Source organism: Candida jiufengensis (assembly GCF_024610255.1).
Source record: "Candida jiufengensis strain CBS 10846 chromosome Unknown scaffold5, whole genome shotgun sequence".
NCBI classification, from domain to species: domain Eukaryota; kingdom Fungi; phylum Ascomycota; class Pichiomycetes; order Serinales; family Debaryomycetaceae; genus Lodderomyces; species Lodderomyces jiufengensis.
This window is the reverse complement of record NW_026261558.1, coordinates 1,041,631-1,067,258: the sequence shown is the minus strand read 5'-3', so window position 1 is coordinate 1,067,258 and position 25,628 is coordinate 1,041,631. Positions and strand designations below refer to the sequence as shown.

Genomic DNA, 25,628 nt, shown 5'->3' with positions numbered 1-25,628 from the left:
AGTTACGAGAACTTTTAATAAAACAATAAGAATAATAGTTAATAGAAACAAAAAGATTAGTATTTTTATTAACTTCGAGAATTAAAATAAATTCTATAAACAGACCTTCCTCTTATTCATCTTCATCTTCATCTTCTTCATCATCTTCATCATCTTCATCACTATCACTTTCAAATTCATCAATTGAAACACCCATTTCTTTTAATTTCTTTTCATATTTTGTTTTTTTATCATCTAATTTTAGCATAATTTCAAGTAAATCATTATGTTCAGATTTACTTACTGTTGCTTTAAATTTTGTTTCAAGTTGTTTAATCTTACCCTCATTAGTTTCTTCTTTTAATTCTTTTGTTTTGATTACTTCTTGAAGACTCTTTATTTGTATTTCAGATTCATCAAAAGAGGTTTTAGAATCTTTCAACTGATCCTCTAAAATGTTAATTTTCTTTTCCAAATCTGCAATCCTACTTTCATTCTTCTTGTCACTGGTTAATTCAGTTTGTAAATTTTCTACTTCTTTTTTTGATTTTTGAACTGTGAGATCTTTCTCTTTAATTTCTGATTTAAGTTCTGCAATTTCGGATTGTAGTTCTTTGTTTTTGGAATCTAATGATACATTTAATTTAAGTTGATCTTTTAAAGTTTCAATTTCTTTCAAGTATTCTTCTGACTTGCTATCTTTTGATTTCAATTGTGCACTTAAATTGTTAATTTTTTCCTCAAATTCCTTATTTTTTGCTTCTGTTGAACTGTGTGATTTAATTTGTTCGTTTAATTTTTCAACCTCTGATTCTAACTCAGTTGTGGTAGCTTTACTGGTTTCCAAATCTTTGCTTAAGTTATCAATTTTATTTGCTAAGTCTTCCGTTTTATTGCCAGTTTGTAAATTTTCTAATTCTTTTTTTGATTTTTCAACTGTGAGATCTTTCTCTTTGATTTCTGATTTGAGTTTTGTGAGATCTGATTGTAATTCTTTGTTTTTTGAATCTAATGATACCTTCAATTTAACTTGATCTTTCAAAGTCTCAATTTCTTTCAAATATTCTTTTGACTTACTATCTTTTGATTTCAATTCGGTACTTAATTTGTTAATTTTTTCCTCAAATTCCTTGTTTTTTGATTCTGTTGAACTGTATGATTTAATTTGTTCGTTTAATTTTTCAACCTCTGATTTTAACTCAGTTGTGGTAGCTTTACTGGATTCCAAATCTTTGTTCAAATTATCAATTTTATTTTTAAGCTCTTCAGTTTTGTTGCCATCGGTAGTTTGTGACTTGATTTGGTCTTGAAGCTTTTTGTTCCTTATTACTAATTCTTCTTCTTTTGTCCTATACAGTTTTATTTCTTCTGTCAATTTCTTTATTTGTTCTTCATATTTTATTTTAGTAGATTCTAAAGTAGATTCAATAGCTTCAAATTTAGCTTTCGCTTCTTCCAAATTTTTCTCCAACTTTTTCTTATCAGATTCCATTGTGCCAAGACTAAGAAGTTGCTCTTTTATTTGTTGATCTTTCTCTTGGTGTGACTTGAGTTGTTCTTTGAGTCCCTCAATCTCTTTGTTGGCTACAGTAGATGCTGTTTCTCTTTTCTTTATTTCTTCTGTCAACTCAACACCCTTCTCCTCCAATTTTTTATTTTTCAAAACTGTTGAATCGTACACCTTGAGTTTTTCTTTGAGTTGTTCAATCTCGCTATTTAATTTTGATGATTCGGTTTTTGATGATGTTAATTCATCCTTAAATGCAATAATCTCAGCTTCTAATTTCTTCACTTCTGAAACCTTAGTACTTAATTCATCTCTTATTTTACTAAGTTGATCGTCATTTTGAGATTCACTCGAAATCAACTTTTCCCTTGTTGATTTTAATTTGGAATTTAATTTTCCAACCTCGTTTTTAAGGCTGTCTATTTGATTAGTGGACTCTTCCAATTTGCTTTCATTTGATTTTAAATCTGAAGTTAGCGTTATGATAGTCCCATCCAACTCCTTATTCTTTGATTCTAATAAACTTTTTGATTTGAGTTGTTCTTTGAAGGATTCTATTTGTTTCAAATATTTATCAATTTCTTGATTTGATTTTGTAAGTTCCAAATTTTTCTTATCTAACTCCTCTTTTGATCTGCTTGATACTTCATCTTTTGCTTTGTTAACTTGTTTTAATAAGGATTCAAGTTCTGTAATCCTCATTTTAGTAATTTCGAACTCTTTTGATATTTTTTCATTTCTTGATTTAAATTCTTTTATTTGTCTATCACTTTCTGTATTTTGCTTCTTCATATGAAATAAATCTTTTGTCATCCCATTCACACCATCTTCTAATTTCTTTTTAGCTTGTTCGGTAGTTGATAATTGAGATTCTAGTTGTTTGTTACTTGCCTCTTTTGATTCAATTTGTTTTAGAGCATTATCTAAATCTTTTCGAAGTTTGATTGATGAAGTTTCAAATTTTTCTTTTGAGGTTTTAATTGATGCTAAATCTTGTGATGTTAATTTATATTTATTATTGACTGACTCGTGAATTGTTTTTAATGCATTAAGGTTTTTCTCATAAGTTTCTAAATTATCCTGTAATTCAGTCTTAGTTTTCTCCAATTTACTTAGTTCCTTCTTCATTGTTGTTTCATTTTCCTGCGCCTTTACTTTCTCTTCATTCAACTCTTTTCTCAATTCTGAAACTTTCATATCCATTTCTTCAAAATGTTCAAATGATATTTTCCCTTTTGGCTCATTATCTGGATCATGAAATAATGCTCTTTTAATTCTAAAGAAATTCTCTTTGATCATATTAACATAAGCTGAATCAAAATATACATCAGGTAATCCACTTTCATCTTGAATTATTTCATAATTTGGAATATCTTCAAAATTTTTAAATGCTGGATTGGAACTGAACTGTTTAACTTTTAATGAATAATTATCTAAACCAAGACTTTTGACCATTAATAAATGAAGATCTTTTCTTGGAATGGGTGAATCCTTTGTTGAAAACTCATATGCAACACCTAACAATATAGCAGCCATACCATGAACTAATGAGTTTTCGTCAGATGAATTATTTGATAAAAATGCTAAAATTGACTTTACATTTGATTCATCACTTGAAAAATCATCAACTGCTTTAAAATCAGCATACAACCATACCGTTAATAGCATCAAATATCCAACTGCAATTCTTTGATCTGTTTCATTTAATGTAGTAATAAGTAACCCTGAAATTGCTTGTATAGCGCTCATTATTTCCTCACCAGCTTCCTCGTCACCCGTTTTAACTGCTCTAGCTAGTTCTTTATTTTCTGATTCATCTTCAAATGTATAGAGAAGTGTTATAGCTGCAAACCAAACCTTATAAGGATTTAATTTCAACTCTACATCGTAATCCATAACAGTCTTAAAAACATTAGCAATAGGAGTTGGATGAGTATTACCATTTACGATTGATGACTGATCATCCTTATAATCTGTTATCTGGTCATTCAAGAACGATTCCTTGGTTTCCTTATTATCTTTGAAGTATGCTTTCAAACAATACGATGCTCCAACTCTTATATTAAACTGATGAACGGAATTTATGAGTAGACACCAGTTAAGTAAAGCCATAGGAACCAGGATTGGTCGATCGTAAATTTGTATGTGATATGGTAATGATGGATCTACATATGGAACATCGATTTTTGATATTTCATGTTGAATACGTGGGTTACCACTAATAGCATCCGCAGCTGCTAATAATGCAACTAATCGTATTTCATTTTCAGTGGTTGGTAAAAATATCAATTTTAGGAGAATATAATGTATTCCTGATTGATATAAGTTGTTTTGATTTTGTACAACTAACTCATTATCCTCTGAAACTAATAATCTGCAAATTTCTAGTACAGTAATCATATTTTGTAATCTTTGTTCTGTCCATACCATTGCTATTGATCCATTAGTTGATCCATTGACTCCATTGTCATTATGTTGTTCTTCATCATCTATTGGTTCCCCCAATAATCTAGCTAGTCTTGGTACACATTGAGTTTCTAAAAAGAATTTTTGATTTGATGCATTATATTGTAATAAATTTGTAATTAAAGTTAAACAATCTTGAACTAAAATTGACCCTCGAATTCCACCTTCCTCATCAATTATATTGAAAAGGGTTTCAAATGTGTTTTCAAATGCAACTAATTTTTGAATATTGAAATTATTATTTGCAACTGCCATTAATAATAAAATAGCCTCGTTTCTGACTGGTTCATGACTATCATTTAATAAATTACATAATGTGGATATGGATGTTGGAATATTTAGTAGTGCTTCTTTCACTCTATTACCTCGACTTGATACTAAAGATTCTAGTAATTGGATAGTGTATAATCTTGAATGATAGTCATTTTCATTTAATCCTTCAATTAATAAACTCAAAATTTCTGAATCTTGTAATAATGCATCTGCTATCCATAATGACAATTGGTCCAATGTAATGTCATCCATAAGTAAAGGTGAAGGATATTTGCCATTTTGTAGTCTCAGTTGTTGAGAGATCCAACCTCTTGTTAAATCTTCGTGAGTCTCCCCTCGTATAAATAGTATAAGGAAAGTTTCTAATATTGATTTGAATATGACTAAATTTGAATTATCCTTTTTCAATGTTGATATTAAAGGTCTTAATCCATGTTCAACAACGGTTTCCCTATATTGTCTACTAAAACTCTTCAATCCTAATACAGCTGATCTTCTATCTGATACCATTGTTGCATGTTGTAAACGATTACATAATGTTGGAATTGCTTCTTCAACCAGTTGAGTTTGGGATTGACTCCCTAGAATATTATTTAGATATTCCATATAGTTATTGTAAGACTATTTTTAGAAAATTATGGATGTATGATAATGATAATGATCGGTTTCTGTATGAAAAATTGTCCTGTATATGATTTATTTTTATACGTGGAATATTTGTAAACATAAATTATTAATAATTTTTTAATTAACAAGAGTTTCGTTTCAGTTCTTTACAACTTCAACATTCATTCTCAAAGAATGAATCAAATTAATGCCATTTGATGACTCAAAATATAGCATAGACGAAGAAACAAGAAGGCTACCATCGACCCCCAATTATTTCATAAATTTACAAGATTTTGAAAAAAATTTCGAAGTTGAAGCAAATGAAACAATATTAAGTCCATGGTTAATTAGTAAGATTGGAATATTACAACTGAGATTAGATGATATTGAATATTCAAATGATACTAGAAGAAAATTTAATAAATTATCTCAAAGTCAATTATTTAACTTAGCTAATGAAATTTTTGGTTTTAATGGTTGGTCAACTTCTATTGAAGAATGTATTGTAATGGAGAAACCGACAAGAGTTGAAAAGGTTTTAGTTGAAGAACGCGTCGAAGAAAATAATAATGAAAAAGATACGACTATTAATAATGTAACAAGTAATGAGAATAATGAAACTTCACGTAATGAGCACGGTGGGTCTAATGCAGGTAAAGAAATTAATGATACAAATGATGATACAAATGATAAAATTAATGAAAATAATGATAATAATGGCGAAATTACAGAGCTTAAAAAAGTAGAAAAGATCAAAACTTACTACTCGGCAGAATCGATATGTATAATAAATTTACACTTAAAAGATGGAAGTGTAAGGAAAGGTTATGGAAATGGTCAAGCTCACAATTTACCACAAAAAAGTATGGGTTTTGCAAAATGTAAAAAAGAAGCTATAACAAATGCTATAAAAAATTCAATTTTAGGATTAAGAGATCTTTATTTTGAATATGAAGTTGGTCAATTAAATACTGAAGAATTGGGTATTGAAATTTAAATAGTAATTTATCATCTATAACATTTGTCCATTAAAAAATGTCTATTAAATTTATTATCTATTTAAAAATCCAAGATATTAAATTTCGGAAATTCATTAATTGTAGGTTTTGGAATTTCTTCAATAAGATAAATTTCTCCATTATCATCAATTCTTTCACGATCTTTTTCATTCATATTATGAATTTCATCAATATTTTCCTTTATATAATTAATTAATTCAATCCAATTTTTTTGAATTTGATAAGCTTGTTCTTTCATTTTTCTTCTAATTAATCCTTCAATTAATTTTATAGCATCTTGTTGAGTTTGATCTAATCTTTCTAATAATCTACCAACTGATTTTATAAGATATTCTTCTTCGTAAATTGTACCTTTTTTACCTTTAGCTCTTTTACGTTCTTCTCTTTTTTTGTTTTTTGATGTACGACGTGATGCTCCTGTTTTAGCAGTACCTGCTGTTTTACCTGTGTATCTTGTGAAAAATGATGGAGCAGTTGATGTTTCTGATGCTGCTACTGATACATTATCTGGTGTATCTAAATCATCCGGATTACTATAGAATGAATAAGGATCTTCTTCTTTTTTGGTTCTTAATTCTCTTAATCTTTTAACTTGAGAATTCATTTGACCTTTACAATCAGCTAATAATTCTGCAATTGTTCCAAATCCTTCATTTATTTGAACATCAACAACAGATTCTATTAACTCTCTATTTTCAGTTTTTTCAGCTAATAGTATAGCTTGATCAAACCAATATTGTTTACAATATAATCTTATAGCTTCTGATATGTTGCCCAAAAATTGATATTCAATTTCAGCTGCATCACTATATTTGTGATCAGCAACTAATAAACTTACCAAATTGTTGGCCGTGTCTGTTAATTTATCCTTAAATTCAGATTGTTCAACAATTGATAAAGCTTGTTTCCATTTTTTCGCTAATATGTAATTCTCTAAAGCTTTGTCCAATTCCCCTAAATATTCATAAGTTAATCCAGCCTCTGAAAAATTTACTGATTTTTGTAAAAATTCTGCAAATAAATTCATAATGTCATTAGTTCTATTTTTTTCATAAACGTAAATTTTTAATGCTAATTTATATAATTCATGTTTGACAACATAATTATCAAATTCTGTGTATGCATCTTCCCCTCTTTCATGTAACCAATTCAATGCTAAATCATAATTTTTCAAATAATCATCTATTAAAAATTTTCTTTTGAGTTCTGGTTGTGTATGTAAGTTTTGTAAAAATGGTAAATATTCTTTTGGATCCATTTGTGATTGTTGTGCAATTAATAAAGTTAATTTAACATCATATAATCCCAAACATGTATTATATAATTTATTGACATCTTGTAAGAAACATAAATGCTGTATGGCTGTTTCTTTTTGTTCTTCATCTTCAAATTTACTTATCATTTTTAATGCTTCTATCAAATTTGGAGGTTTTTCACATGCATATATTGTAAGTACAGTTTGCATATACTTTTTGAAATATTCTGGTTTAAGTAAAACTGTCAATATTGCTTCACAAATTCTATTAACTTTTGAATCTTGAAAATTTTTAAATACTTGTTCCTTGTTGTTATGAAATTTTTTACGGAATGCTGGTTGTAAAGTTTCACCATTCTGTTTAATTTCAGCTTGATTTATTTCAGCATCTGTTATAGTTTCTCTATATTTCGTTTTGGTGACATCTTCTTCATGTAAACAAGAAACAAATAAATCTAAATAATCAACTTTTGAAATTTGATTTATGAAAAGTTCAATATTATTGAAAAATAATTCGGTATCATAATCATGTAAAATATCCAAATCAATTCTATGAGTACGACAAGCAATAAATGCATCTTTATAGTTTTTATCTGATACAAATTTACGAATAGCTGATAAAACCATAATTCTTGGACAAATTGTTTCAAGATTCCCTCTTGGAGCTTCTAGTACTACTGAATATTTAGTAGGCATTGCATTAACTAAAAATGATCCACGTTCAATTTGCCTTACTCTTTCATCCACGATATTTTCATTTGATAAATTTTGGAAAACTTCATAATCTTCATGTGCTGAATTTAAATGTACAAAACATAATTTTGATAAAACTGTTGTAAATAATAAATGTGATTCGGTGATTAACAAAGATGTAACACCATTAACAATTGCTGTCTCGTTTCTAAATAATTTCCCACTTTTATTTATACCAAATGCTTCGAAATCATCAGTATCTTGATTGTAATTAACTTCAAATTCACGACATAAGTGAGGAAATTTAATGACTTCTCTAATATCTTGTGTTGTATCCAATTGTACTACTCTATTGTCTACTGTCTCTATAACTACTGTTTCAAAATCAGCTCTTGATTTCATTAGTACAACTTTTGGAGTAATATCAATGGAGTCATTCATTTTTGGTGATTTTATATCATCAACTTCAAATAATACAATACGTGAATACATTGGCGCATCAATAACAACTGCTATAAAAGTATCTTTTATAAATGCAATTTGTTTGGCAACTTCATCTCTTTCATTGATATAAATATCTGATGCTATATGACTCAAAACTTTTGGATGTTTGCCTTCTTTCAATTCCTTTAGCGTTAATTCACTAAGAAAAATATCATTATTACTACATAATGCAGCATATTTTTCATTGGATTTACTAACTGCAACATCATTAACATTTTCAGATAAATCTAATTCCCTCAAACTCATTGGTGGTGGTACATTAGCAATTGAAAGTGGTGTAATTTTAACTGTTGATCCATCAGTAACTAAAGTCATACCAACATCATCTCCATTATTAGTTGGACCTGTTCCAATCTTATGAGTTAAATCAACAATTTGTAAACCATTCTTGGTACCAATCATAAAATTATATGGTTTTTCTGGGTGAAACTTTGTAAATAATATATCATTTGCAAACACTTCTTGTTTTAAATACCAATGATAATTTTTAGTAGTCCATAATTGAACTCTATTATGTAATTGTAATAAAAGTATTTCACTATCTGAATTCCACGTTATATTTTGAATGACTTCCTCTTCAGGGTTTAATCTTGTATTAAATTCACCATGTCTTAACCCATTTCTTTCATAAAAAACAAGATCTAATACTTCTTCACCTTCTTCATCATCTATATGTCTTTGAGTAGATGCTATTAATGCACCTTGTGGTTTCCAGCTAAGATTCTGTTCTAATCCGTCAACTGCTTCATTTACGCTATCTAATTCTCCTTCTCTATTAAATACTCGTATAACTCTTCTATCATACATTTCCCCTGTATCTTCAACAATTACTGGTTCTTTTGTATTTACTGAAAAATATTCTGAATCTCCACGCCAACTTATTCGTACGGTATTATCATCTAAATTTGATATTATTCCCTTTTCAATTTCATTAACAGTTGGATCACGTAGTTCATTTATTTTATCATCTAATCCTGCGTTTTTCAAAGCTTCTTTTTCTCTTTCTATTTGTTTGAAACCTTTTCCCTTAAATTGAGTTTCTTTTTTACCCCATCCAACTGATACATGTTTTGAATCAGTTATTTTAATATCATTTGAATCTAGAATTTTTTCATTTATGGGTTCGAAAATTCTTGATAATAATAATAATTTATTTTCATTTGTTATTAATACTAAAGTTTCTTCATCATGAGACCATTGAGCTGCTTGTAAACCAACATCAATAGTTCCAACAATTTCTATAGTTGTATTATCATAATCTGAATTTGATTTTAAATCATAAGTTGTAGTTATAATATCACCATTACTGAAAACAAATACTAATTGAGAAGAATCCACAAAATGAATTGTATTTAATAAAGTTGAACTTATTGGAAAACTTGCTAAAACAGTAACACTACCATTTTTAGAAAATTGTTGTACTTCAATTAATTGACTTTCTTCTGATGATAATATAAAAGTAATTGCATCTGTTACTGTATCATAAACTGAATCTATAAGATGTAAATTTGGATATGTTCTTGATTCTGGAGTAATATAACCTCTATTAAGTACTACCAAATTCTTCATATCTATAGTTGATTAGTTGTTGTTGTATAATGATTTAATTTGGTTGTAAAAACCTTTTAAAAATAATTTATATAATAATAGTCAGTTTCTAAAGTATTAGTGGTGCATATAATTTTAATAATAGAACAGAAAAAAGATGAGATAAAAAAAAAAATTAAATATTTCAGACATTTTTTTATTATGCAGGAAAATTGACTGCAAAATTATTTATATTAGATATATGAAATTCAAGTTTATATTGAATAAGTTAAAATTCATTTAATGCTAATGCAATATGCTATATGCTATCGTAATTTCAATCTAGTAGTTACTTACTATGCTCCATTTTATAAGCTTCAATTGAATCTTTTATAATTAAATTTGGATATAATTGATCTTTATTTAATGGTTGTTTACTAATTGGATCAAATTTACCTTTATTTTTAATATGACGTAGTAAATGTTGTTTTTCATATGTTATACCACTTGGCGTTATTACAGGATCAGTTAAAATCTCAAATGATATTGGATCTAATAAATAATCTGGTGCTTCTTCTAACGCTTCATCATCTATAGGAACCATTGATAATGAACTTAATGATGTCGTTGAAGAATCTGATATACTTGATCTCGAGGAATTAGTTGTAGTTGATTGAATTTGATTTATCTTATAATTTAATAAATTATTATCATATAAAGAATGAATAAAATTATTTTTAAAAATATCTAATAAATTACATAATTCATCAAGATTAATTTTTAATAATTCAAATAATTTAATTTGATATTCTTTTGAATTTTCATTAATATATAATTTTTTAATTTCATTTATTTGTTTTAAATGATTTTCTTCAATTAATAATATTAGTTTATTTAGTAGTGAATTATTTTGATATTTATTTAATTGAGATTTTGTTATTTGAATATCATTAATTACATGTGGTATTAATTCTTTATAATCACCAGATATTTGTTTACCTCTTGGAGCTCTTCTTGGTTCATTGATTCCAAATACTGATCTAAAATTTGGCATTTTGATTTGTAAGGATTGAAAAAATCGAAGAAAGTAGAATATGATAATTATAAAGTTTATAATTGGTTTAAGTCTTGAGATTAAAATAATAGAGATTTATTGTTATTTATTATGCAGGTAAAACATCGATGATTTTATCATAATCATTACATACATAATCGTTTAAAATCTTACATCATTTTTTTTAAAAAAATTTTGAATAAATCTAAAGTTTACTTTTTTGATCTTTTAGAAAAATTAAGAAAATAAATTAAAAATAGGTAATATTTTATAGATCTTTAACGGTTTTGATATTATCTTTATTACATATATCATATATCATAATATGTATGGAGTATTAAATTAATGAATAATAAATGTGTCAAATTAATTTTAAATCACAAAATTGATTTTTATTTTTATTTAATTTTTTATTTTATTTAATAAAATTAAAGTTTTAAATTTAAAGATCTTAATTTGATTATGAATTATTTGATGTTGAAATTTAATATTTTATTCAAATACTTCATTCAAATTAATTAGCTGGTGAATTATAAGTTAATTATGGATCCATTTCATTAAATATTCACATTGCCAGGATCTGTAATTAGTTCTTTTTACAACAATAAGGAAAAAAAGTTATTAGTGTAATAAAGCAATTTAGAAATGATGTCATTTAATAAGGAAGTTAATGAAAATACTATTTAACTTCCCTGTTACTCCTTTCAATTAAATTGAACATATTGTCAACACTTGACAACTAGTTATGTATGCTCCAAATTTGGAAAACGTAGAATTAAGTACTAATAAAAGTGCGAGTTTGATGTTGCTTTGTTGCAATTTCATTAACTTCCTTAATAAATATATAAAGTATTGAAAAAAAAAAAACTCACGTAGAATTTCGAGGTAGATCTATAAAAACTTGTGAAGAACAAACATGAATCTTAGATTTGAGTCAAATCCCTATCCAGATTTTCGAGTCTTTAAACTTTTTTTTTTTACAAAGAGATACGAAACAGTCATTGAAATTTATTTAATAGAACGAAAATAGAATTTTTTACGAATCTCTTCAATAATGGTATCCTAGAACTTTGTGATAACCAGTTTAGTTGTATTAATATCAGATCTAACTTTTATCGTGTGCTACCATTTTTAGAGTAGTGTAAATTTTACCAATTCCAATTTCTATTTTGGTCGAATGAGAAAAACCGAACCATTGAAGCAACATCTAGATACTAAGATCTTTATAAATTATCAATATATCACAACTATCTTAGTCGTATTTCTCCAATCAATATTCAAATTCGAAGAATGTCAGAGAAAGAGGAGGCAGTGTTCCGTTCTGCGGACATGTCTTTAGTTCAGGTATATATTCCAACTGAAGTAGCAAGAGAAATTATATATAAGATTGGTTCATTAAATATTATACAATTTAGAGATTTAAATTCAAAAGTAAATGAATTTCAAAGAGCATTTGTTAAAGAATTAAGAAGATTAGATGAAGTTGAAAGACAATATAATTTATTTAAAAAAGAATTAGATTTTAGAGATATTTCAATCAAATTATTCCCATATGAATTTTCAATACCACAAGTATCAGAAATTGATGAATTAATTGAAAATTCTAAATTATTAGAAGATAGAGTTGTACAATTAAGAGATTCTGTTGATACTTTATATAATAATCAAAATAATTTAAAACAATTTAAATATACTATCTTAGCTGTTAATAAATTTTTCAATTTAACTAGTGATGGAAATATTAGAAATGAAGAAAATGCAATTTTAACTCAGTTAGGTCAATCACAACTGGGAGAAGTTAGATCTGCTTCACAATTTATATCTGGTGTTATTAATCGTGATAAAGTTGCTTTATTACAACAAATATTATGGAGAATCTTAAGAGGTAATTTATATTATCATTATGAAGAAATTAATGAAGAGATTTTTGATATAAAACATAATGCATATGTTGCAAAAAGTTCATTTATCATATTTTCTCATGGTTCAATGATTCATGATAGAATCGTCAAAATTTGTGAATCTTTAGATGCTGATATTTATGACGTTGATTCCTCGTCAACTAAAAGAGAAGAACAATTGTCTACGATAAACTCAAAAATAAATGATTTATCAACAGTATTAAGTGAATCTGAAAATGCATTGTCCTCAGAATTAATTGCTATCAGTCGTGACTTAGGTAAATGGTGGGAAATTATTGCAAGAGAAAAAGCTGTTTATAAAACAATGAATCTTAGTGATTATGATAATTCAAGAAAAACTTTAATTTGTGAAGGATGGACTCCTACAGATTCATTAGGTGATTTAACAAAAACTATTCAAGATTATGATCAAGCTCAATCAATTCCAACTATAATTAACGTATTAAGTACAAATAGAACTCCACCAACATATAATAAAACTAATAAATTTACTTATGCATTCCAGGCAATTTGTGACGCATATGGTGTTGCAAGATATAAAGAAATTAACCCAGGTTTACCAACAATCATTACTTTCCCTTTCATGTTTGCTATTATGTTTGGTGATATGGGTCATGGATTTATTGTATTTTTGGCTGCATTAGCATTAGTTTTGAATGAAAAAAAATTAAATGGAATGAAAAAAGATGAAATTTTCGATATGGCTTATACTGGTCGTTATATTTTATTATTAATGGGTATTTTTTCAATGTATACTGGGCTTATATATAATGATATTTTTTCAAGATCGATGTCATTATTTCCAAGTGGTTGGAAATGGCCAGAGCATTTCAAAATTGGTGAAACTATTCATGCAACTTCAATTGGTACATATATTTTTGGTTTAGATCCAGCATGGCATGGAACTGAAAATGCATTATTATTTTCAAATTCTTACAAAATGAAATTATCAATTTTAATGGGTTATATTCATATGACTTATTCATTTTTTTTCTCATTAGGAAATTTCATTTATTTTAATTCGTTTATTGATATTATTGGTAATTTTATTCCAGGTTTATTATTTATGCAAAGTATCTTTGGTTATTTATCATTATGTATTGTTTATAAATGGACTGTTAATTGGTTCGCAAGCGGTAGACAACCACCAGGATTATTGAATATGTTAATTTCAATGTTTTTATCACCAGGTACAGTTGCTGAACCACTTTATTCTGGTCAATCTACAATTCAAGTTTATTTATTAGTTATTGCATTAATTTGTGTTCCATGGTTATTATTAGTTAAGCCATTATATTTAAAAAGACAAATAGATAAAGAAGCTAAATCACAAAGTTATCATTCATTACCAAATGATGAAGAATCTGGAGAATCAGGTACATATGGAGATTCAAATGGTCAAGCTGAAGATGATGATGAAGAACATGAAGAACATAATTTTGGTGATATTATGATTCATCAAGTTATCCATACTATTGAATTTTGTCTTAATTGTGTAAGTCATACAGCTTCATATTTAAGATTATGGGCTTTATCATTAGCTCATGCACAATTATCAACAGTTTTATGGTCAATGACAATTGGTAATGCTTTTGGTCCAACTGGTTTTATGGGAGTATTTGCAGTTGTATTTTTATTTGCAATGTGGTTTGTATTAAGTGTTTGTATATTAGTTGTTATGGAAGGTACTTCAGCTATGTTACATTCTTTAAGATTGCATTGGGTTGAAAGTATGAGTAAATATTTCGAAGGTGGTGGATCTTTATACGAGCCATTTGGCTTTGTTGGATTATTAGATAACGTTTTCTAATTTTCTCATGGCTATATAAATAAGATAATAGATCAATAAAAGAAAAAGTACATAAAATTTAGTTAGAGTGTAGAAATTTAGAACGCGCGCGCATTTATTGTATCAATAAGTTCTTTGTATTTTTTGATACTATATAATTCAATTCTTCGAGATTCATGCACTAGCAATATTAGAACTATAAAAGGTTAGGATTAATTGTTAAAAAAGAGAATCGAAATTGGCATTAGATGAGTATAAAAATTAATAAAATATTGAAATTTTGTAAAAATTTGTTGATGAAAATGACAATACATTTTTTAAAATTTAACAAAAGTTTGTTTCAAAATCTCACCAAGTAGCTCTTACATCCGTAACTCAATATCAAAAACTCATGATTGTTTACATCCGTAATTCAATGCTTTATGTATCAAGTCAATTTTTTACAACTAGATAATAAGCATTGAAATTTAGTATTAAAGAGTCAAATAGAAATATAAAAGAATTAAACTATGCAAAAATTGATTCATTAAACTACTATAAACTTATGGAATATTTTCCTTAGTAAGATAAGCATCAAACAACAGTAAATTAATACAACCATCATTTAAACCAGAATTAGTATCTTCTAAAATTTCATAACTTCTTAATTTAAAAGGTTTTGAAATAGTTCTTAAAATTTTCATTGAATTTTGATCATCTTTTGTGTCATTAGTATTTAGAATATTACCAACAAAAGGTGAAATATCTAATGAATTATGTTTAGTTAATTGTAATTTTAATCCACGATCATTGAATATATGAGAATCTCCTCCATTTTTTAATTCATCTTCCTGTAACATATTTGATGAATATATTAAATTTTCATCTAATTCATCTGTAAAAGGATTTTCTTCATTTAATTCTGGTAATTCAAATAATTGTTGTATATGAGTTGATCTTGTAATATTTGGAGTATCCATTATTTTAAAGTCTCCTGGACTATTTTGATTAACTTGAAGTTCTTGTTCATTAATTGTATTGATTTCTTCAGTTATAGATGATTTCATTAAAAATAATAAATCATAAAATAAGATTCTAATTTTGTCATTTTGATTTAATGAATTTAATATTCCAATCAAACTTTTAATTAAAGATGACACTAGTTCATCCGAATTATTTTTAGCCATAAAAGAACATAATGTAGGTTTATGAATAATTAGAATCTTCAAAATAATTGTAATAGCTAAATTCATCGTATCACCTGTATCATTATTAATAGTACAATGTTCCAACTTGTCTAAACATTCAGCTAAATTTTGAACAAATAATCTTGATGTTTCAACAGAACCCATTGAGTAAGTTAAACATTTGGTAAAGAAAGTGTCAAATGTAGAAACAGCTTTTATTGTCTCTAAATTTTGGGTTTGAATAAAGTCCATAAATTTACTCTCAAAAATTCCTAAAATTACAACCTTTTGAGTCCAAGATACCCAATCAAATACCTCAACAAATATTGAACTCTGTCCCATATAGCTTTCACCATTGATCAACAATTTTGAAATAAACCTCTCCCATTGAGTTTCAACTTCATTCGATGACAATTCATTCAATGTGTTTGAGATATGACCTAATAAAATTTGATAAAACGTCACATTTAAACCATTAATCTCAACTAAATTGTCATCAAATTGTTCTATTGTTTCTATCGAATTATCTTCAGTTCTTTGTAGAAGAATATTTAAGATGTTGATAACCTCCTTTTGATCCAAATTTTTGAAAAATTCAAAGTATATGAAATGATCGTTGAACAGTTGACCTTGTTTTAAATAATGCAAAATACTAGTTTTGTGTCGGTTGAAAAGCTCGTGAAATTGACTCTTATTTTTCGTCAAACATTGCAGGATAGTTGTTACAAATAAATGCTTATTCTTCTCTTGAAATAAATACCTGTCTATTTTCAATAGTTGAAGTTGTGCACATGACAATTTGGAAGTTGCTGTAGCTCCTAAAAGTAAATCCAAAACTAGCTCTGGTGCTGAGCTTTCTATTTGTATAAGATTTACTAAATATTTTATGGTGGTGATATTATATATAATCAATTTACTGATCATCAAGTCTTTTTGTCCATCTGATTTTAGTATTTTCAATAAAAAATCTTTAATCAATTCCTTTGTTTTAGCAAAATCTTTAGCAAATTCACTTCTAATTAATTTGGCAATTGCCGTTTCATTTGCTTCTGATATATTTTCAACGCTATTGAACCAATAATCCAAATTTGATAATAAGTCCTCACTAGACAAATTTAGCTCCAGAACTTCTTCAGCTGTAAGAATCTTTGAGGACTCATTCTTTAATGTATCCAAAGCATTTCTAAAGTCATTTGATGTATACGTCTTTCCTTCAGTATCTTTAATTGATAAATCAACTGTGTTTATATGCATTGGTGATTCAAATGTTTCATAAGGTTTGGCCAGATAATCTGAAAACTTAGATGAATTGTTTAATTTACGTCTTTTATATTGCACACCAGTATCTTCCTTGTCAATGATAGAATCAATAAAATTCCATACCTGATGGAAATTAAGATAATTATATTCTCTACCACTTAGATCTTTGTATACTTGTATAATAAGTCTTAGTAAATTGATTGCTGTCGAGTTATTGGCATTTTCAGGAAACTGCTTGATAAGTTTAAAGTGTTTCATCACTAATCGTGAAATTAAATAAAGACCATCTAGGTATATGATAATAATTCCACTTTCGTTTCTCAAAACAGCTTGTACCACTGACTTGAAAAATACAGCAAGGTTATCAGATAATAAATAAAGTTCATAAAGTCCCAGTATTACATTTGGAGTGACGTGAATTAATTTTGAAGTAGTGTTGAATTTTGATTTTAATTCATTTGTAATCCAGTTTACTAACAAGAATTTAATTCCGACTTTTAACGAGTTTAAATGATCCTTGCATTCATCTGATAACGAATCAAATTTATTGGTAAAAATTTTGTCTAATACTTCTTTCTGTAAAAATTCCTTGGACGAATCCATTATGTTCTGAAATTTTACTGGACTTTTGGTCCATTTTTTCAAGATACTATCACATTGTTTATTATTAACCGAAGGTAAGTTCTGTAAAATTTCCAAATGACCTTGAGTAGTAACATCAGCATCCTCATTCGGATCACCTAGAAATACACCATTTGCAATGAGCTTTCTAATATATGCAGCAATAGTCATTAATCTCAACTGGTACAACTCATTTATTAAAACATTAAGTTTATGTTTGTCCACCAAATCTGAGTTAGACTCTGTAATTTGATATATTATTTCTAGTATCTCATTCCCAAACTCTGCTTTGGAAGATTTACTCAATGCATTGTCTAATAATACAAAATGCTTTTTCAAATAATTACATACAATTAAGATGTTTTCACTTGCGGGTTCACAATATCTCCAAGGTGAAACACACCAAAATAAAAGCGTTTTCAAATTTTCCTTCCAATTTTTTGAATGTGGTTTCAAGGAACAAGCAAATTCTTCATTCAATTTTAAAGAATCTAATGTATGGATTGTTTTAAGTTCATCACTCATATATTTTCTAGTATTGATGTTTTGCCCAATGTTGTTGTTTTGGTCTTCAATTTTTCTTAAATTAAGTATTAAACTCTCATTACGGTATCTTACTAACTCCAATTGACTTTGTATTTTCTCCTTCTCTGCTTCGGATATTGAACTAAAACTTTCGGTCAAGATTGTAGTTAATGAATTTTCTGTCAATTGCCAATTATTTGGTATAACAAACATATTAGTGTTGTACTTAAATAAATAGACTGTGGTATCACTTAAAAGTTTTAAAATATTAAATTTGACATCGTCGGGTATTTCCCATTGTGGATAACTAGTCAATTTGGAAATGAAAAAATAACTGAGTAAAACCAGCTCACTCAATTCTTTTGCTACAAAATCAATTTTTATTAAATCATTCCAGAACATTTTAATCAAAGTTAATGATGTTAGACGTTGTTCATAATTTAAATTGAATTTTATATGCTCCATTTTATTGAAGTCATTATCTTCGTCATCATCAGCTTTATCTTCATCAATTTTTAGTAGCTCTTTTACAACTTCTGAGTCGAGTGACAAGCCATCTTTTAAAGGTTTAATGATCAACATTAAGAATATTGTTTTATCTAACAAGCATTCCACATACAACGATTGAATATATTCCATAGTATGATTGAATTTTTTCATGCATTGTTCTTTTTTCTCTATACTATTAATTGTTGCCATCTCTTTTGATAATTTAAAAACATAATCAACCACTTGTTGGGTCCATTCTTGCAACCAATGTACTTCGAATTTTTCAGCGGAATTACCAAAATCATTAGATTGAGGAGTTCCTCCACTCATTGACATTCTTGAATGATGTTTCCTTCTTAATGCCAGTAATTCACCAAACATAACACATTTTGTAAACCAAAGGGCTCTGTTAATTGGAATATAATGTGAAATAATTGCATCAATCAATTGTTTATTCCGTATACCATGAGGAGTTTTTTCACCAATTTTTTGTAATGAAATTTGTGAATTACTTAAGTCTTTGAGCCAACTTTCTTTTTTGGAGGCTGTTAAAGTAACTCTTTGAGGTATTCTGAAATGATTTGAATCTGATCTAATTTGATTTATGGCTTCATTTCTACTCTTGTATGCATTTGCTAAGTGTTGAGACAATTCTTTAATAACATTTGTACAATTTTCAGTTGATAAAAACACAGTTGCCAGTATTAGATTTCTTGCAGAATAATATTCATTTGAGACTTGTGGTACTTCAAAATATCCTTTACTTAAATAAGTTGTATTTTCAATTTTTTTGAAATCCATTGATCTTTCATCTTTACCAGTTTGTGTATGATCTTTCCAGGGCAAAAAATCTGGATATGTTAATTCTCCATTTATGTTTTTTTGAATTTCTTCGTTAGGTGTTTTAATTTTTGGGGATAAAGAAGTTGTTGCAAAATCGTCTAGTGAATATACTGGTAAATTCGGTTTTTCCATCAGAAATTTCATATCTATTAATTCATCTTTGATTGTTGAGTTTGTGAACAGTGACCTGTTCTGTGACGATAGTAGTTTATTTCTACTTCTAGCTTTATTCGACATAATTTGATGTGAAATAGTTGTTATAGATTCATTAAAGTTAATTAAGTTGATCTCTTAATTAAAAAAAAAAGTAATACTAGACTCAATAATATTAATTAATTATATAAATTAGGTTAAAACTAAAACTTTAATAAATTTTGACACAAAATATTATACAAGATTTTTACAAAATTTTATATTAATAATGTTACAAATATTTATATTTAATGAAGTATATATAATTAATCTATAAGCTAATTACCAATCATCATCGTCATCGTCATCTTCATCATCACTTCTAGTAGCATCTTGTCTTTTTCTTAATGCATCAGCAAGAGAACCAGCTAATGTTGTTTCCTCAGTCTTTTTAGCTTTTAAAGCATCAGCTAATCCATTACCTAAAGTTCCACCATTCAGTACAGTTGAAGCTTGAGTAGAATAAGAATTATTAGCACTAGTAGCACTAATTGGATTAGAATTAGTTGAACTTGTGGCTGTGATATTAGTATTATTTGAGCTAGAAATTGATGAAGTTTCCAGTAAATAATCAATTGGTGACCAACCTTCTTGACTTTCATCCATTGTTTTAACTAAACCCCATTTTCCATTAACTTGAGTAACATAATAAGTTGTATCTTTAGTAAGGGGTAATGAACCTTGAACAGATCCATCATAATCATACATGGCTTTATAAGTTGGGAATTTTGGTTTTGATAAAGTCGGAGGAGGAGGAGGTGGAGCAGGAGCTACTTTTTTAACAGGTGGTTGTGGTGACACAGCTTTTTTGATTGGTGGTTGTGGGGCAACTTTTTTAGCTGGTCTTGATGGTGCAGCTGGTTTTTTTGGCGTAGTTGGTTGAGGTCGTTCGTGACTTATATGAGTTTTGCCTAACGCGGCTTGAGCAGCAGCAACCTGCATGTTTGGTGGAGGTGGCGGTGCTTTATGTGTTTGAGATTGATGAGTTGGCAGTTTTGGGTAAGATGGTTTTGAAGATTGTGGGTAATGATTAGTTTGTTGAGCTGGTTGTTGGTAAGATGGTTGGGCAGATTGTTGATAAGTAGGTTGAGTAGGTTGTTGATAAGTAGGTTGAACCAGATAATTAGCTGTTGGTTTAGGTTGACTATAAGTCGGAGCAGAACTTCTACCTGATCCTCTATTATAATATCTTGAATAATCAACTTTTCCTGATTTTCCTCTTGGTCTTTTTGGATTTTGACTTGTTGGTGGTAAACCTTGATTAACAGTTACAGTACCTGATTTATATAAATCATCTTTTGGTGGAACTTGAGGCCCTGAACCAATCATAAATTTGACAGTATGATATTTACCAGGTTTTTTCTGATACTTAACTGTTGGACCAATTGTAATTGATAAGCCTGGATTTAATCTTTTTAAATGAGTGACAAATTCTGTCTTCAAATCCATATTGATGAAAACATCTGGTGTTGTAGGTGTTGGTGAGGATAAACAAACTGCTACCCAATTATCTTGGTAATTTGAAAGTCCAACACTTGCAATTGATCGAATTGGAATTGTAAACTCTTTTTGTAATTGTAATCTTTTTTCAACTAAAACTTCAGCAATAACATAAAATGATGTTTTGGTTACTATAAAAATACGTGGTAATCTTTTTGATGATCTTCCAAATTTTGATAATAAAATTTCACCTTTTTCCGAAAATACAATTGGTTCATTAATTCCCACTGTATTCACAATGAATTTACCATACCCACTTCTATCACCACAGCCTAAATAATCACCCATAAAAGCACGAGAGCCCAACATTGATAATCCTCTACGTTCTTTTCTACCTTGTAATAAAGAATTACCATAATCACGTAATTGTTCAAATTGATTTCCATGAGTTTTCATTCTCCAAGCATTTTGTATAACCTTGGCCGCATCATCTTTTCTCTTGATATATCTTCTCCAAGCTCTTTGAATTCTTGCAGCCATATTATGCCAATATTTATCTCTCATATCTTCTAATGCAAATAAAGTTTCTGGAGTTTTAATAAATACTTTTGTGGTACCTAATTGGTATTCTGATGGTGGTATATGACAAGATCTTAAAATTTCTTTGACAGCGGTTAAATCATCACCTTGCCAAATATAGTCACCAGCATACCCAGTAGCAGGAGACAATAAATAAAATCTTTGAACGAATCTTTGAAATGTAGAACGATAAGCAAAACCAGCTCTTCTAATACGAACATTTTCTTTAAGACCCAAATATTTGATTTGATGTAAAACTTGTTGATTATCATAATCACGGGGTTTTTTCGTTTGATTTGGTTTAATAGTTCTAATATATGATGGAGTACATTGTGATAAAGTGTCGACTAATTCATTAGCACTTCTTTTAATTTTATCAGACATTGTTTCAGGTCTTTTTCTTGCATCAACTAAAGCAGAAAGCAATTCAGGTGGAAATAATGTTTGGTTTATAAATGAATTTGAAGAAGTTTCCAACATTTCTAAAAGATCACGCAACATTGCATCTTTATTTTTATCAGTCATACCAGCAACATCATATGTAACATCACCAGCATAATGCTTAATAATAAATTTGCCTCTACGATCTTCGAAATGACGATTACTTGCACCTACCATACTTAATCTTTGAGCAAATACTTGATCAGCTGCATCAGAATCTGCATGTGCCGTTTTAATAGAATCATTTAAAGCTGCAAATAAACCTGGTTGTGGTCTTGTGGCTTCAATTAAGTCACACACAACTTTATTATTAAAATATTCAATCGGTGTCCATTTAATTTGTTCTTGAACATATTCATCTTGTTCTGCTTTTAAAGTTAATTGAATAAAAATTTGTTGTAATTTCTCATTCACATAATTAATACAAATTTGTTCAAATGAATTATGTTCAAAAATTTCAAACCCATAAATATCAAGAATACCAATGGATTTTGATGATTGTTGACTTCCACTCAATGATTTATTGACCCTTTCCACTATCCATTCGAATAAATTATTATATATACCTTTTGCAAGGGCATCACGCACGGCTGTTGCTTGAACAATGTTTAATGGAACATGGTAAGTGGATCCTCTTTTCATACCATGAGAAGTTTCAATTGTTCTTTCAGTAATCGCCTTTTTCAAAATTTCAGCATTTACATCTAAAAGGTAAGCAACAAAATTCGTGACACTATCATCACGTATAGCTGCATTCCCACTTTCATCTTCAACAAAAGATATATTACCAATCCATAGTATCAGAGCCAACATTCTAAAAATATTGTCTTGTTCGGGCTGAGTCAATCCAATAATGTTCATTGCATTTAAAGTATCTTGAAAATCTTTACCATCATCTATTCCATCAACTGATACACATTTTGCAGCTGATGTATATATGTAAGTTTCTGGACCTTGAATTCCAAATTGTTGTTGATATTGAGGTGGACAATGTTTTGTAAACTGATAAAATATATGGAAATTTCTTTCATTTGTTATTTGTGATACTACTCTTTGTTTTTCCAATAAATAATTTGTGATGTGAGCAGCTACTGGTTGATAAGTACTTTCGTCGAATTTAATTTCAAGATATTTACCATGTCTACTTGAATTATTATTTCTTAAAGTTTTAGCACAACCAAAAGATTCCAATAATGGATTTGTTGCTAAAACCATATCTTTAATTTTTGATATATCTGTGTTTTCTTGATTTACAGATACGTTTGCAATATATTGCATAATTTGTTTTGCTGCTTCTGTTTTACCAGCTCCTGATTCTCCAGAAATAATCACACATTGATTTTCACCATAAGATTTTAAGTGATAATACATAGATTCTGCAATTGCAAATACATGAGGTGGTACTTCTAATCTATTTCTTCCTCTATATTTATTTAAATTTTCCATTGTATATATTCCCAAATCTCTAAAGGGATTGACGGAAATCAAGACATGTCCAATATATGTATATATGGTATCATTCATGAATCTTTTATATAAATTTTCATTTATTGCATCATCTGTTATTTTTGATAAAAGTGTTAAATCAGATACTCCAACTTCTTTCTTTTTAGTTATATCAAATTCTGCTTTCTTTATACCAGTTGTGCTTCCATTTACTTTCGCTGGAGCTTGTTGTTGTTTGGCCCTTGAACGACCACCTCTTTTCACAATAGCCATTAATTATTCAAGTAAATTGGATAAAATTGGTGATGGTTAAATCTATAAGCTTTAATATAGTGGTGTTCTGGTTGTTATTTAAATTGAAATAAAATTTAAAATTCTTGGAAATTTAGATTGGAAAGAAAAAGGAGTTTATCGCATTAATAAATTTTGTTACTTTAATTTTAATTTTTTTTCTTCATGGCCAATTTTTTTGTAACCGATGAAAAAATATGAAACTGAATGATTTCATCTCGAGTCATTCATTTTTAAGTACTTCGAGTTGGTGAAAGTTATGAAAACGAATTGTTGACTTTCAGCTAATTAGTCCTCCACTCACTTTTTTGAATAAACTACTTTTGAAATGATAAGTTAGAGGTCCAAATCTACAGCAATTTACAGACCTCTCCAAAAATAGATGGCAGTGCCAGATTAGAAAAAAACTTATATGATCAATAGCAAAAGTGATAATTTGCAATCAATTTTAACAAGTTGAACCTCTTGATAACCCAATTACTTTATCTATTATCAATTCTAATTCTAAATCTAATCTATACTTACTCCAAATCTAATTCTAAATCTAAATCCTTTATTAGCAAATCTTAAGTGGCTTTTTTAATCATAACCTCCAAAACTAGTGGAATCAGTTTACTGTATCACACTAATCGAACCTAAGGCAAAATCCTCAAACCATAATTAATTATTCAAGCAAATCAACTAATTGACCCAATGATTGTATATAAAACAGTGGTATCAAACTTTCATCTTTTGAATGTTCAACAACATCTTTTAAATCATTTAAAGTAGTTCCACCAGATAAAACCAATAAGGAAGATTGTCCATTCCCCAAGTTTCCATCATTACCAAATTTAATATCAGTATATAAAGTATCACCGATCATTATAGTTTTATTTCTATCGTAATGATTATCTTCTAAAATTAAATCAAGGAATTCTCCACTTGGTTTACCAACATTTATATAATCCGTTCTTTGAGATAACCAAGCAACATAATGATATACTGAGCTTTCTGCAGGTAGTGGTATTCCGTCAGGCCCTGGATAAAGTCTATCAATATTACTTGTTATAAATGGTAAAGTTTTATTATTATATAATAAGTATTGTAAAGTTGCTGATACTCTCATATAACTTTGTTCAGTACTACCGACAACTACTGCTTTAACATCAGGATCAACTCTTAATATACTTGAATCCAAATTTTTCTTATTAAGTTTTGGATCATTCACACCTAATGGAATATACCCAAGTTCTTCCATTTCTTGTTTTATTCCATTATCTGATAAACACCATATTTTGGATCCTTCAGGTATATTTAATTTTTTTAACTCTAAAGCTGCAGAGTAACTAGTAGGATAAATAGATTCTTTACTAATATTTGGTAAACCTAATCTTTCAAATTTACTTATATAATCTTGTCTTGAACTTGATGAATTATTAGTTACAAACGTATAATTTTTACCATGTTTTGTTAAATATTGTAAAAATTGTATAACTCCTGGTATTAACTTTTCATCTAACCATATAACTCCATCACAATCTAATAAAAAATTATCATATCTATCTATAATTTGATTTGCTATTTGTTTTGATGATATAAATAATGGATTATGTTTTTTTGTCATTATAGTTGGATCGAAGGTGACAAGCGATATCAATTGAGCTAGTAAGGTAGCTTGTTGTTATATTATTATAATAAACAAAACAAGATCTTATTTTATAATATTATTATATAAATTTGAGATATTATTTAAATC

General features: G+C 28.0%; 8 protein-coding genes across 8 annotated transcripts; 2 read left to right on the top strand and 6 right to left on the bottom strand. All coding sequences in view use genetic code 12, as the record gives it.

Annotated features, from left to right (window-relative positions):
• Nucleotides 1–112: 112 nt before the first annotated feature.
• USO1 (Uso1p) lies at nt 113–4,831 on the bottom strand (the record flags this gene model as incomplete). The annotated part of the gene is made up of 1 exon (XM_051762296.1): nt 113–4,831. The coding sequence occupies one exon, from the start codon at nt 4,829–4,831 to the stop codon at nt 113–115; it is 4,719 nt and encodes a 1,572-aa protein (XP_051621417.1).
• Nucleotides 4,832–5,039: 208 nt separating this feature from the next.
• RAD59 (Rad59p) lies at nt 5,040–5,831 on the top strand (the record flags this gene model as incomplete). The annotated part of the gene is made up of 1 exon (XM_051762295.1): nt 5,040–5,831. One exon carries the CDS (start codon nt 5,040–5,042, stop codon nt 5,829–5,831), a length of 792 nt encoding a protein of 263 aa, XP_051621416.1.
• A 62-nt stretch (nt 5,832–5,893) lies between these two features.
• Nucleotides 5,894–9,874, bottom strand: KGF54_001877 (Elongator subunit; the record flags this gene model as incomplete). The annotated part of the gene is made up of 1 exon (XM_051762294.1): nt 5,894–9,874. The coding sequence occupies one exon, from the start codon at nt 9,872–9,874 to the stop codon at nt 5,894–5,896; it is 3,981 nt and encodes a 1,326-aa protein (XP_051621415.1).
• A 307-nt stretch (nt 9,875–10,181) lies between these two features.
• KGF54_001876 (uncharacterized protein) lies at nt 10,182–10,886 on the bottom strand (the record flags this gene model as incomplete). Its single annotated transcript, XM_051762293.1, has 1 exon — nt 10,182–10,886. The coding sequence occupies one exon, from the start codon at nt 10,884–10,886 to the stop codon at nt 10,182–10,184; it is 705 nt and encodes a 234-aa protein (XP_051621414.1).
• Nucleotides 10,887–12,176: 1,290 nt separating this feature from the next.
• On the top strand, nt 12,177–14,618 carry VPH1 (H(+)-transporting V0 sector ATPase subunit a; the record flags this gene model as incomplete). Its single annotated transcript, XM_051762292.1, has 1 exon — nt 12,177–14,618. The coding sequence occupies one exon, from the start codon at nt 12,177–12,179 to the stop codon at nt 14,616–14,618; it is 2,442 nt and encodes an 813-aa protein (XP_051621413.1).
• Nucleotides 14,619–15,139: 521 nt separating this feature from the next.
• SRB8 (Srb8p) lies at nt 15,140–19,738 on the bottom strand (the record flags this gene model as incomplete). The annotated part of the gene is made up of 1 exon (XM_051762291.1): nt 15,140–19,738. One exon carries the CDS (start codon nt 19,736–19,738, stop codon nt 15,140–15,142), a length of 4,599 nt encoding a protein of 1,532 aa, XP_051621412.1.
• A 237-nt stretch (nt 19,739–19,975) lies between these two features.
• MYO5 (myosin 5) lies at nt 19,976–23,872 on the bottom strand (the record flags this gene model as incomplete). Its single annotated transcript, XM_051762290.1, has 1 exon — nt 19,976–23,872. One exon carries the CDS (start codon nt 23,870–23,872, stop codon nt 19,976–19,978), a length of 3,897 nt encoding a protein of 1,298 aa, XP_051621411.1.
• A 682-nt stretch (nt 23,873–24,554) lies between these two features.
• KGF54_001872 (uncharacterized protein) lies at nt 24,555–25,496 on the bottom strand (the record flags this gene model as incomplete). Its single annotated transcript, XM_051762289.1, has 1 exon — nt 24,555–25,496. The coding sequence occupies one exon, from the start codon at nt 25,494–25,496 to the stop codon at nt 24,555–24,557; it is 942 nt and encodes a 313-aa protein (XP_051621410.1).
• Nucleotides 25,497–25,628: the final 132 nt, after the last annotated feature.